Consider the following 14,263-nt stretch of genomic DNA (forward strand, 5'->3'; position numbering starts at 1 on the left):
CTGACATTACGACAGGGCCATGGATCCTGCAGGTACAAATTGTCAGCTTGGTTCTCCTGATCCTAGGTTTGACGCCATGGATCATAGGATGGATCAGATGGCTCTAGCACTACAGGCGCTGCTATCACGTCCTATTAATCCACCTGAGGAGATGCGTAATACGTCTGCTTCTTCTGTGGGTTCAGGGTTAGAGGTAGCTACTGTAGGTGCTTCTTCCCGAGTTACCCCACCTGTACGTTATGCTGGTTCTCCTGAGAGGTGTCGTGGGTTTTTGAACCAGATCAGTATCCATTTCGAGCTACAGCCCCGTTCCTACCCTACTGATAGGGCAAAAGTGGGATTTATTATTACCTTACTCATTGAGAGAGCTCTGAGATGGGCTAATCCGTTGTGGGAGAATGATAATCCATTAGTCTATAACTATAATGCCTTTGTAGCTGCTTTTAAAAGAACTTTTGATCCCCCTGGCAGGAAGGTCAATGCAGCCAGATTACTGTTGCGCCTTAGACAAGACAACCGAACACTTGTGGATTACGCACTAGAGTTCAGGTCTTTGGCGGCAGAGGTAAAATGGAATGAACAGGCCTATATAGACGTATTTTTAAATGGATTATCCGATGTAATACTTGACGAGGTAGCGACAAGAGAGCTTCCCGAGAACTTGGAAGACTTAATTTCCTTTATCTCTCGTATTGACGAACGTCTAAGGGAGAGGCAGAATACTCGAGATAGAACCGGTAGATCTTCCTTTAGACTAGCACCATCATTTCAAATTTCTGAAACCAAAACTCCACAGTTTTCAGAACCTATGCAGTTAGGCCTTACTCGTCTGTCAGAGGAGGAGAGACAGTACAGGAGAAGGGAGGGACTGTGTATGTATTGTGGAGCCAGAGGTCATGTACGTTTGAGCTGTCCCAGTCGTCCGGGAAACGCTCGCACCTAAGTTTCTCTAGAGGACAGACCTTGGGTGTTTCAATTTTGTCCTCTACTCATAACTACAAAGAACATAGACTCCTATTACCGGTCTCTTTAACTTGGGAGAAGGGAACCTTAGAGACTATGGCATTGATAGACTCCGGCGCTGCGGAGAGTTTTATCGACCAAAAGTTTCTCACCAAACACACTATCCCATCCCAGTTAAGGAAGACACCCTTGGCTGTTGAAGCCATTGATGGTAGACCTTTAGTTGAGCCTGTGATTTTCCGGGAGACCACACCTCTTAACTTAACTACTGGTATTCTACACAAGGAGGAAATATCCCTACTACTCATTTCATCTCCTTCTGTTCCCATAGTCCTGGGATACTCCTGGCTTAAGAGACATAACCCCGTTATAGATTGGAGATCAGGGGAAATAGTTTCGTGGGGTCAGGATTGTCAAGAGAATTGTTTAAAGAAAGTGTCACCTCTCTGTAGTGTCAACGCACTTAATAACGCTACCGACTCTACCAAAGTACAGATACCGTCCTTGTATCAAGATTTAAAGGCAGTATTTGACAAAGGAAAGGCTGATACCTTACCACCACATAGGTCTTTTGATTGCAAAATTAATTTACTTTCTGGTACTATGCCTCCCAGGGGTCATGTATACCCTTTGTCTACGAATGAGAACTTAGTTCTAGAGGAGTATATTCGTGAAAACCTAGACAAGGGGTTCATTAGGAGATCCTCCTCTCCTGCTGGGGCTGGATTTTTTTTTTTGTTAAAAAGAAGGATGGTTCTTTAAGACCCTGCATTGACTACCGAGGTCTTAACAAGATAACCATTAGAAATGCATATCCGATTCCCTTGATCACCGAGCTTTTTGATCGATTAAAAAGTTCTAAGATTTTCACTAAGTTAGACCTTAGAGGTGCTTATAATTTGGTGAGAATTCATGACGGAGACGAGTGGAAAACTGCGTTCAATACTCGATGTGGGCACTATGAGTATACTGTAATGCCTTTTGGTCTCTGCAATGCCCCGGCGGTATTTCAGGATCTTATTAATGAGGTTCTTAGGGAGTTTCAAGATGACTGTGTGATTGTATACCTTGATGATATACTTATACATTCCAGGGATATTGAAACTCACCACGGACAAGTCAGAAGGGTTTTACACAAACTTCTTCAGCATGGCTTATACTGCAAATTAGAGAAATGCAGCTTTGACCAATCCCAAACTACCTTTCTTGGTTACGTGATTTCTGGAGAGGGGTTTGAAATGGATCCGGAGAAGCTCCAATCCATATTAGATTGGCCTTTACCTAAGGGTCTCAAGGCTATCCAGAGATTTATTGGTTTCTCCAATTACTACAGACGTTTCATTAAGGGATACTCCTCTATCATTGCTCCCATCACCAATATGACCAAACAAGGGGCTGATACTAAGAATTGGTCTACTGAAGCACTTCTGGCTTTTAAGACACTCAAGGAGCTGTTTGCTTCCGCACCAATTTTAGTTCACCCAGATACTACACTACCTTTCCTACTCGAAGTTGACGCTTCTGAGACAGGTATAGGTGCCGTTCTGTCCCAAAGGTTGGGTGTAGATAAACCATTACATCCTTGTGGATACTTTTCCAAAAAATTGTCAGGTACTGAAAGCAGATATGACATTGGTGACAGGGAACTCCTAGCGGTTATAATGGCCTTAAAGGAGTGGAGACATTTATTGGAGGGTACGTTGCATCCTGTTACTATTTTGACAGATCATAAAAACTTATCCTATATTGGAGAGGCTAAACGACTATCATCTAGACAGGCTCGTTGGTCCATATTCCTCACTCACTTCAACTACATACTCACATATAGGCCAGGTTCTAAGAATTCTAAAGCCGATGCCTTGTCTCGCCAATATGAACCTGCTGCCATATCTGAGCCGGTTTTGTCCTCTATAGTACCCAAGTGTAACATTATCGCTAACACTACTCTCAAAATCCACTCTCCGCTGCTTGATCAGATAAGGAGCTTGCAGCATCTGGCACCTAGACTGACTCCTGCTTCCAGACATTTCGTTCCTCCTGAACTCCAACTGGAGCTCTTACAGTGTCTTCACGAGAGTAAGGTGGCTGGTCATCCGGGTGTTCGCAAGACGTATTCTTTGATCTCCAAAGATTTCTGGTGGCCTTCGTTACGGAGGGATATTAAGGATTTTATCGGAGTCTGTGAGGTCTGTACTAAAACTAAACTACCGCATTCACTTCCTTGTGGCCTTCTACAACCTCTGGAAATTCCTGACAAACCTTGGTCCTGTGTGGCAATGGACTTTATTGTGGATTTGCCTGTTTCTAAAAGGCACACTGTTATCCTCACCGTAGTCGATAGGTTTACCAAGATGGCACATTTCGTACCTTTACCTAAACTTCCGACTTCTCCTGAATTGGCGGAGATATTTGCTAAAGAGATTTTTTGCTTGCATGGGATTCCTTCGGAGATCACTTCTGATAGAGGCTCCCAATTTGTTTCACGTTTCTGGAGATCATTCTGTTCTCAATTAGGCATCAAATTGAATTTTTCTTCCGCCTATCATCCTCAGTCTAACGGAGCTGCCGAACGAACCAACCAGAAGATTGAGCAATACTTACGTTGTTTTGTTTCCGAACACCAGGACGATTGGGTCGGTTTGATTCCTTGGGCGGAGTTTGCGCACAACAATCTCGTTTGTGACTCTACGCATTCAAGCCCCTTCTTCATGAACTATGGCTTTCATCCATCTATTCTTCCCTCGGTTTCTCCTTCCCAAGGAGTGCCGTCGGTTGATGTCCATGTTGCCAATTTGAGGAAGTTGTGGGATCAGACTCGACAAATTCTTCTACACAATTTATGCTGGTTAAGAAACATGCTGACAAACGTAGAAGGGCGGCTCCGAATTTTGTTCCAGGCGATAGAGTTTGGTTGAGTACTAGGAATATTCGCCTTAAAGTTCCTTCCATGAAATTCGCTCCTCGTTATATTGGTCCCTACAGGATCTTGACTCGAATTAACCCAGTGGCGTATCGTCTAGCTCTCCCAGCTACTTTACGCATCCCGAACTCCTTTCACGTGTCATTGCTGAAACCTTTAATCTGTAACAGATTCTCCTCCACGATCGCCCCTCCTCGCCCTGTTCAGGTGGAGGGTCAGGAGGAGTATGAGGTTAACTCCATTATTGATTCTCGTGTCTCCCGGGGGAGAGTACAATATTTGGTTGACTGGAAGGGTTATGGTCCTGAGGAGAGGAGTTGGGTACCACAAGAGGATGTTCATGCTCCTCGCCTTCGCAGGGCATTTCACTCCCGCTTTCCATCTCGCCCCGGCTCCTTCCGCCCGGTGGGCGTATCTGAGAGGGGGGGTACTGTCAGGGTACCTGAAGCCTCTACCTCTGAGAGAGGTAGAGACTTAGAAGTTTATCCGTCCGGACGGCATGTCTCCTCGGTTCCTCGCGGTTCACCCGGTCTTGCAAACGCCGGCCGCGAGGGAGTCACTTCCTTTTATAGCAGGAGGCCCGGAGGCCGACGTCATGACGCCAACCCGGAACGCCCTGTCACTCAAATCTGTGGAGACGAATCAGGACTCGCCGGAGGCGTGTCTTCTCTCCCTAACCAGGATACTTAACAGTGGCTCTCTCATTTACTCATTGCCCTGTCGTGGTTCTAGTCTGCCTAGTCACACAGTGCTCTGTTATTCTCTTGTCTTTTGGTTCTGACCCGGCTTTGGTATTTACTCTCCTGTCTTTCTGTTATCCTTGACCCGGCTTGTCTCTCGCTTACCTGTCTTCTCGTTCCCTCGACCTCGGCTTGTCTCTGACCATTCTATACGTAGTTTTACGTTAAGTCCGGCCATTCTAAGGTCCGGTATACGTATCTGCTACTCTTTGTACTCTGCGTGTTGGATCCCTGACCCGATCCTGACAACAGCTTAGTGTACTGGCTCCAACATCTACAGTATTCTACTGGTCAGCCATGAAGGATATGAATGTTGGAGGAAGTATTCTGGGGTGGCTAGCATTTAAAGTTAACAGTGGCATTTAGATGTGGAAGGTAATTTTTAGCATAGAAAGAGGGTAACGATGACAAATAGCTATGTGAAGGGACTGTAGCTCTTTACTATACCAGATTTTGCATGGACTCTTTTAATGGATATTTGATCAACATTTTTTATTGTTACTGTTTAAAAACATGAAAAGTTACTAATCGGCATTATTATATTGCCAGTTTTAAAAATATGACTATATTTATTTGAAAGCTGTTTTCATTGAGCTCTGGGTTCCCTGCAGAATTTTTTTCAGTGATCTCTGGTTCATTTCCGTAGATTTTACCTGCACAGTTACTTAAAAATAATAAGCTTGATACAGTGCCACCAACTGTTCAGTCTCCCAAAGACGCTCGTTATATAAGATGAATGATACTGTGTACTCCATCGGGGTAATGCTCTGTTATCTTCCGCTAATTAACGCATGATGATTTATTTGCAGCTGGGTATTATACTTCATCCCTTTTCCATTTGAATCAAAAACAGGCAAATCTTCCTTTCCTCCATGTTTCTTTTTGTCCTGCCTCACTTTTTTCTAAATCATTCCTGCCCCGGAACCTTGACTCAGATGTTTGAAGTTTTATTAATTGGAAACGGGAAACATTCTGAGGCAAAAACAGGAGCTATTCTGAGACAAAGTGATACTTAGGGAGCTGTCAGCGTGGTAACAAAAAGAACGTCTCTCAACATTTAGTATTTTGTACTTAAAATAGCAGCTACTTTGCCTTGCCGTCCCCCACCCCCAAGTTTTTACAACATTTTTATACATGGCAAAAAAATTGAAGTTACCTGTGCAGTTAGGACTGCATGTGATAGCTATTGCAGCTGTGATATATATTTGCTTGTTTTTTTACCTAGTGCTAATTTTAAAAAACAAGTACAGTGGTACCTTGGTTTACGAATTTAATGCGTTCTCCGGGACGTTTCTTATTGCGAAAAATTTGTAAACCAAAACGTGGTTTCCCATAGGAATGCATTGAAAACCAATTAATCTGTTCTGGAGGTTAGAAAAAAAGTCAAAATGAGCTGGCATGAAAACCAACCCACAATGCAGAACACACAATAAAAGGCATGCAAACGACAAAGCTCAGCTCCCTACCTTTCCATCTCTTGAGAAATGCATCCATAAAATTCCAAAAGGTCCCAAAACCACTGCAAAAAAATTGCACAATGGCTCCAAAACCGCTGCAAAAAATTTCAAGAATGGCTCCAAAACTCGTTGCAAAAGCCGCTCCAACACCTCCCACACCTCCACACTCGATGCCACGTGCTACTCACAGACTTCAGCATGCACGGGGGCGGCGCTATAAACCTCCCAGGCACAATGCATCCTGGGGAAACTTGCTTTGATTTGTGAAAAAAAAATATTTTCAATGGATTTTCATTTGTAAATCGAAAATTATGTTAACCGAGGCGTTTGTAAACCGAAGTACCACTGTACTCCGATATGGAGTCTGTCACCTCCTAATGTCATCACTACATTTGTGTCCATCTTTCCTTAGACATTGAACCAGGGTCTTGCTTGAATATCTACAAAGTCCTAAAACACCTTTTACAATGAAGCTAGTCAACAACCAATTACTATATGACCGTAAAGGTTATTGTCTAATCACGTTTCCTGTTTCTACCCTTCACCTGGAAAAATCAACCAGCCTCTCGAACGAGCTTGAATTGTAATGAACCTCTTTTGCTTTAAGCATTTCTCGTAGGCAGTAAATGAAAGTTATATTTTGTATGAGCTTGTTACCCAATTAATCATTGTCGTCCCCTAAATTAGTGACCTATCTAAAGCCTCCTAGCAGGAAAAAATAGTTTATTAAAGTTGCAATACACGAACATTAATTTATATTCTGATACTGCCACATTGAAGCTCCTTCAAAAGCCCTTTGGAATTGTTTTTTTTTCCAGGTATTTTTATACCTTTTTCCACTTTAAAATTGTTTCAGATGATCCAGAAAGGTATGTTTTTTATCTTTATATCTGTAAATAGGTTTCTTTTTTTTGTGTTTGAAGAAAAGTCTTTATTGAAGCTCTACAAAAGTTAAACATTGTGTGGGTGATAGGACAAACTTCACATCGGCATTAAATCCATACACTGTGCGAGTTAAATATAGCATTCCACATTCCACGCTGTATGGAAAGGGTATTAAAGGATGCCTTGCTTCATATTTATAACTGGATGAATGTACTAGCGATTCTGATGCATAGGACATGATTCGGAATTGCTTAAGTCCAGAAGAGTATTCTTAGGTATATCTGACAGTAAATAGCTTTGTCTTTAAGCTAGCATACTGTATCAATGAAATTAGGTCATTTAAATGACATTCTCTTGCAAGGTTGCCTAGGATGCCGTTATAGACAGTGAAAAAAAATGGGCTTTTATAGATAGAAAAAAAAAAAATAGAAAAATCTTCTTCTACAGCAACACCCGGTCCAGTTTTGTTTTGCTTTTTCTTGTTACATTTGTATTGCTGATAGTTATGTTTTTTGGGGTTTTTTTTTTCTGTTTGATGTTATACCTTGAACGCAATCTTTCGTACATTGTTCATTACATACCACTCTACTGGATCATGATTTCATTGGAAACATATTAAAAAGTACAAGGTTTACCTTATCAGCTCATGGATTAAAAAGAAAGAAAAAACAAACAATGTGTCTACTCTCCGGGAGCTATAGCTAGGAGTTTTGAATATTTATTGTACCTAAAACCTGATTTTACTGATGTTACTGGTATGGCTGAACAAAAATAAAGCATTTAACACAAATGACACATTTGAACCCATGAATGGCTTTAGATATGGATACTAAATATTTGCAGAAAATAATATGTGTTTGAGATCAGTAAGTAATGGGTTAAAATGTATGTAACTTTTTTTTTGCAATATGACCTCTATTTAGAAGTGGAAGTTCATCAAGGAACTTGGTAACACTTTGAAAAAGCCTGCGTAAAGGTGAAACACATCAGTGTTTTATACTAAAAATTTGTTTTTTATTATTTTGATTTTAAATAAAACTAGTTTTTTTTATCAAATTTGGACCTTCCTGTTTTAAGCTCTAAAGATTTTTACCTGGAAGATTAATACTTCGGTTTCCTAGGTGGGGAAGATACCACCTAAGCTATATAGGATTAAGCATAACTTTACTGTGCTCTCCGTTTGTGAGTATACCTACTTTTATTATTTCATTATTTATTTTAGCTGTACAAAGAGCACTATCCTCTGTTTGTATTTTCATTTTATACACTGGTAAACTCTCACTATGATAAAACAGCATAGTGAAAGAGGTCACTTCTACGAACGCTGACTACCACACGCTGCTGACCAGCCTAAGGATACCTTTCCACATAAGATTTAGACCAAGACCAAGATCGGGATATCCACAGACGGGGATTGTCCCGTCCAAGCACATATATCTGGAGCTGTTTTCAATATTCAGAAGATTGTAAGTGCATTTGCTTTCTTTTATTTATAATCACATACATGATATTCCATTTTATTTTTAGGTTAGTCTGGTATGCCTAGTGCAACACACAGGGATGAGGGAGTCTGACTTGTAATGAAATGCTCAACACTGGATATAGGCAGAAATTTCACCAAAAGTCTGTCTAAAAATGTGAAGTAATAGAATTAATACCGTGAGTCCAGTGTGGTGGATCCAGGAGCTGGTTCACTAAAAAAGGCTTTGGTTAAAATTTCACTAATATGGGCATATAATTCAAGAAATCCAGGATAAATAACAACAGTGTTAAATAAGTGTTGTTATTTATCCTGGATTTCTTGAATTATATGCCCATATTAGTGAAATTTTAACCAAATCCTTTTTTAGTGAACCAGCTCCTGGATCCACCACACTGGACTCACGGTGTTAATTCTATTATTCCATTTTATTTGTTCTCTTGTTTTGCATATAGCTCTATCTTTATTTGAGTCAAGGACACCAATGGAGGCGCTGTTTCCCTGCATTATCTTTCAATGAACCATTATAGTATGACTTCTTAATGGAGATCTGCTGGTCTTAGCTAAGGCAGACAGCTTTTGGCTGGTCTGGAGGCCTTAGCTTTCACCAACAACAAAAAGGCTTTTTCAAAGTGTTCAACTGTTGAAAAGCTTTTTTGTGGGTGCGTTGTTATATATATTTTTTCTAATAAAACTATTTTTTATTTGATTTTGGACCTTCCTGTTTGTATCCTTTTATTTGGAGGAGCCTGGACTTTATATTCCTTGGTGGGGAACATACCACCTATGCTGTTTAGGATTGAGCAATACCTAATTTGCTCTTCCTTTGCGCGTATACCTCTTTTTATCTTTTTATTATTTTAGCATCACAGAGAGCACTTCTGATTTTATTGCATTTTATGCACTGGAGCCATATTACTGGCTCAATACAACATACTGAATGTGAACAACCGCATTACTGCTGACCACCAAACGTTGACTGCTGGCCTACGGACATTTTTCAACGTCAGGACCAGGACCATCACGATATCAATAGACGGGGATTGCATCATCCAGGCGCATATATCTTGAACTGATTTTAAACACCAGAAAATTGTAAGTGTAATTTCTTTTATTTGATCATCACTACATCCTAAATACTACACTATATTTGGGGTTTTTGTCCTCTTTTGTGTCCTCTTATTTTGTCCTCTTATTCTCCACTAGAACATTCCTTTCTCTAAGTTAATTGAAGACCTTTCTCATTTCACTTTTCTTTTTTAGTGAATAACCTTGAACTATTTATTTACTAAACTATTTTGCCAAGAACTGCCCAGGGAATTTTAACCCCTTAAGGACGCAGGACGGTTCAGGACCGTCATCGGCATTTTTCCATTGCCGACCGACGACGGTCCTGAACCGTCCTAAATTTAAAATGTACTTACCCGATCGCCGTCGTTCCCCCGGCGGCGATCGGCGTTGCTCCCGTTGTGGGGAGACTGCCTGCAGCCCAGACAGTCTCCCCATGGTGAATTAGGACCCCTGTGGCCATGTGATCGCCCAACAGGGCGACCACATGGTCACAATAGGTGTCCATGTGTCTGCCTGCAGGGGGACTGTCTGTGCTGACAGGCAGTCTCCCTGCCAGTGTAAAATCATAAAAAAAATAAAGTTAAAGTTAATAAAAAAGAAATATTATTATATATGTGTATATATATATATATGATATATAGACATATATTATACCTATATAATATATGTCTATATATCATATATATAATGTCATGCTAAGTGTATTTTTATATTAATATGTACATATATTAATATAAAAATACACTTATAATTAAATTACATATATATATATATATATATATATATAATATATATAATAACTATATATATTGTATATATATATTATTATAAAATACAAATAATAAGTAATTTAAATTAAATTAAAAATAAATAAAAATAATAATAAAAAATGTAAACAAAATTATATATCTATACGAAATTTTATTCTAACTGTATTTTGATATTAATATATATATATTTATATCAAAATACACTTAGAATGAAATTGTATATATTTCTATGTATATATAAATAAATAAAAAGAATACGAATTATTCATATGTCCATATACAAAATTACATAAATAATTATATAAATATACACGTAGACTTCAAATATATAAATATGCATATATATTTAAATTCTACGTGCGTATTTATGTAATATTTTTACATAATTAAGTTATTTTATTGATTGCAATTTAAGGGACCTGCCTGCCAACCCAGGCCGAAAGTCCAGAGAATTTAATTTGCTAGCACTGTATTTTACCCTGTAACGTTCTACGACACCCTAAAACCTGTTCATGGGGGGTACTGTTTTACTCGGGAGACTTTGCTGAACACAAATATTAGTGATTCAAAACAGTAAAACATATCACAGCAATGATATTGTCAGTGAAAGTGACTTTTTTTTGCATTTTTCACACACAAACAGCACTTTTACTGATGATATAATTGTTGTGATACATATTCCAGTTTTGAAACACTAATATTTGTGTTCAGCAAAGTCTCCTGAGTATAACAGTACCCTCCATGTACAGGTTTTATAGCGTTTTTGAAAGTTACAGGGTCAAATATATGGGTCAAATATTTTTACATTGAAAATGGCCAGGTTGGTTACGTTGCTTTTGAGAGCGTATGGTAGTCCAGGAATGAGAAGTACCCCCATGATGGCATACCATTTGCAAAAGACAACCCAAGGTATTGCAAATGGGGTATGTCCGGTCTTTTTTAGTAACCACTTAGTCACAAACACTGGCCAAAATTAGCGTTCAATTTAGTTTTTTACTTTTTTCACACACAAACAAATATGAACGCTAACTTTGGCCAGTGTTTGCGATTAAGTGGCTACTAAAAAAGTCTGGACATACCCCATATTGAATATCCTGGGTTGTCTACTTTAAAAAAAAATATGTACATGTGGGGTGTTATTCAGCGATTTATGACAGATAATAGTGTTACAATGTCACTATTGATACATTTTAAAAATGTATGTTTTGAAACCGCAATATCCTACTTGTACTTATAGCCCTATAACATGCAAAAAAATAGCAAAAAGCATGTAAACACTGGGTATTTTTAAACTCAGGACAAAATTTTGAATCTATTTAGCAGTTTTTTTCATTCGCTTTTGTAGATGAGTAAAAGATTTTTCACATAAAAGTCAAAAAACATGTATTTTTTTCAATTTTTCATCATATTTTTTCATTTTTTTAAAAATTAAATTACATGAGATTATATAAATAATGGTATGTAAAGAAAGCCCCTTTTGTCCTGAAAAAAAACAATATATAATTTGTATGGGAACAGTAAATGAGAGAGCGGAAAATTACAGCTAAACACAAACACCACAAAAGTGTAAAAAGATGCCTGGTCGCAAATGTACAACATCGCAAAAACAGTCCGGTCCTTAAGGGGTTAAATTTTATGGCAAAATAGAGAAAGTGGAAAATAGGTGAATTGAAGAATTTTCTTTTTTTTTAGCCGAATACTTATATTTCCCCGTCAATTCTTGACAGATACCATCACTAACTGAATATTTTATATCTATATTGGCTTTTACACCTGCGACATTCATTCATTATGAATTAATTCTAAACATTATTAGCCTAAAATAATACTTCTGTATTAACTCGACTTATATCGCCCCTTCCATTTACTATATCATGAACAATTAGCTTATCATTACTGGCAAAATAATTAACTCAAGATACATTATATCTGTATATACCCTTTAATGATAGGAACTATTTTTTTATTCCTCTTAAGATGTCATTTGAAATGCAACTGTTCCCTTAATGCCTATATTATTCTGCTGTCAAAAACTGAATGCATATGGAAAGACTCCAATTTTAAATTTTCAGTAAATCCCCTTTGCTGACAGCCTGCTGTTTAGAGAATGTATTTAGTACTGGAGTTTATTGACACGTAGCATCTAATTTGCTAATTCCATAACAATGTTATCAGCATATTTCAAATTAGTATAATCCTCTTTCCTGCTATTTTTTTTCTTTTGTCAGTTTGTAGGTGGCTCATGTTCCTTTGAAATATTAAGAAATTTATACAGACTAAAAGTTTCCGATTATTGGAATTATATTACCTACTGATACGGCGTAACGTGATGTCTAAAAGGATCGGCTAATGAATTTTAATCTTTGCTGCTTAATGCTTTTGAATGCAGAACGCATTTTTTTTTTACTTACTGTAAGAGCTTTTTAAACAGTTATGAATTTAGTGTATATACGTAACTATATGCAGTTCCTAAAAATACTAAACTAAAAAAAGGGGCTACCCATCTCCAGATTATTACCTATTTTAGTTCAAAACATTTTTACACTACAGCTTTAGAATAACCATGGTATTCTGGATGTATATATTGCCCAGAATACATTGTGAGCAACACATGAAATGTGTAAAATAGATACAGCTGATTTGAAGAATGTTGCCAATCCAATTAAGCATAGAAAAGGGGTGTGCAGCCTTCGGCACTCCAGATGATGTGGGCTACATCTGCCATAATGAGGACAAATCATCAAGGGAAACGTAGTCCATAGTCAAAAACCATCTGGAAGGTTGCCTATACCTGGCATAAGATCAAAGAACTTGACATGTTGAGCCAATTAACACTACTGACTTTTCATTTTCCTTATTTTCCCATTATACTACCAAGGGAGACTTGCTACACCCTATTCACTGGAGAAACTGCCTCAGCCATACATTAGTTAGCTGACATAGGATGTGCTAGAATTAATTCATTCTGGTAGACTTTTACTGGTCTATAGTTCCCATTTAAAATCTCAAGTCCTCCTACTATACTAGCCAGGCCTTAAGAGTTACTTGCCCCGGCAAGTCTAAGGGTTCCATTGCACACTCACAAGGGATGAATTGCTACTTGCCAGGGTTACATTTTCACTTACCAATTGCTAGGGGCAAGTGTAAATGTTGAGCTCTGATAAACAGGACACCTTGATTGGAGCTGGTCATGAATCCAATATAGCTGCTAAAAGCAATCTTTTGTCAGTCAACATTTCTTTGATTACTCGTGTCCCCCCATTCTAGTGCCCATCTTCCAAATGTCCCCTGATTGGCAGGGCATTCCTGATTTTCAGCCCCTGTAACAGCACACTGAGTGTGTACCCTGGTGTCAAGCTTCTGAGGACACTACATAGAATTCTCCAGGAAGACAGTATAATGCTCTCTGAGCAAGTGCCAGGAGGGGGCACAAAACGTGTCAGATTGATCTGTTCTTTATCCCTGTAAGAATTAATTGTATGTTACTTCAATAAATGTTCCCTTTTTTTCCTTATATATTTGAGAGGCTTTTTTTTCTCCTGAGCAGGAATCTAGTATCCCTATTAAACTTAAGCGTCACCTGCCACAGAGCCTGCATGTGCCTGTTCTGGTCTTCATATATTTGAAATTTAAATGTTGTGCCCTTTATGCATAGTGCTAACTTTTTTCTTTCTGCCTCCAATATTTTTTCTTTTTATGAAACACGGCACAATGGCTTCATTAAAAACAGCAAAACTGAGCTAAGCTAATTTAAAGGCAAGCAGTGACACATTGCAGGACGGCAGGGGAGAGGTCCTGGGAGGAGAGATATATCTAGGTGTCATCAGCATACAGGTGGTAGTGGAATCCAAATGAGGCAATAAGTTTGCCAAGAGAGGCAATATAAAGAGAAAATAGAAGGGGACCAAGGACAGAGCTTTGGGGGACTCCAACCGAGACAGGACGATGTAAGGAGGAGGTGTCATTAGAAAAGGAGA

The 14,263-nt window shown here is 38.7% G+C and overlaps 1 protein-coding gene across 1 annotated transcript in view; it reads left to right on the forward strand.

Annotated features, from left to right (window-relative positions):
• Positions 1-14,263, forward strand: part of LOC134578561 (tripartite motif-containing protein 42-like) — a 68,398-nt gene that overhangs the window by 24,214 nt on the left and 29,921 nt on the right. The window contains exon 2 of the mRNA XM_063437534.1: positions 6,937-6,949. Coding sequence (XP_063293604.1) covers positions 6,937-6,949 — 13 coding nt within the window. The remainder of the gene's footprint in view (positions 1-6,936; positions 6,950-14,263) is intronic.

The sequence above is a fragment of the Pelobates fuscus genome, chromosome 12 (assembly GCF_036172605.1).
Source record: "Pelobates fuscus isolate aPelFus1 chromosome 12, aPelFus1.pri, whole genome shotgun sequence".
Lineage (NCBI taxonomy): Eukaryota > Metazoa > Chordata > Amphibia > Anura > Pelobatidae > Pelobates > Pelobates fuscus.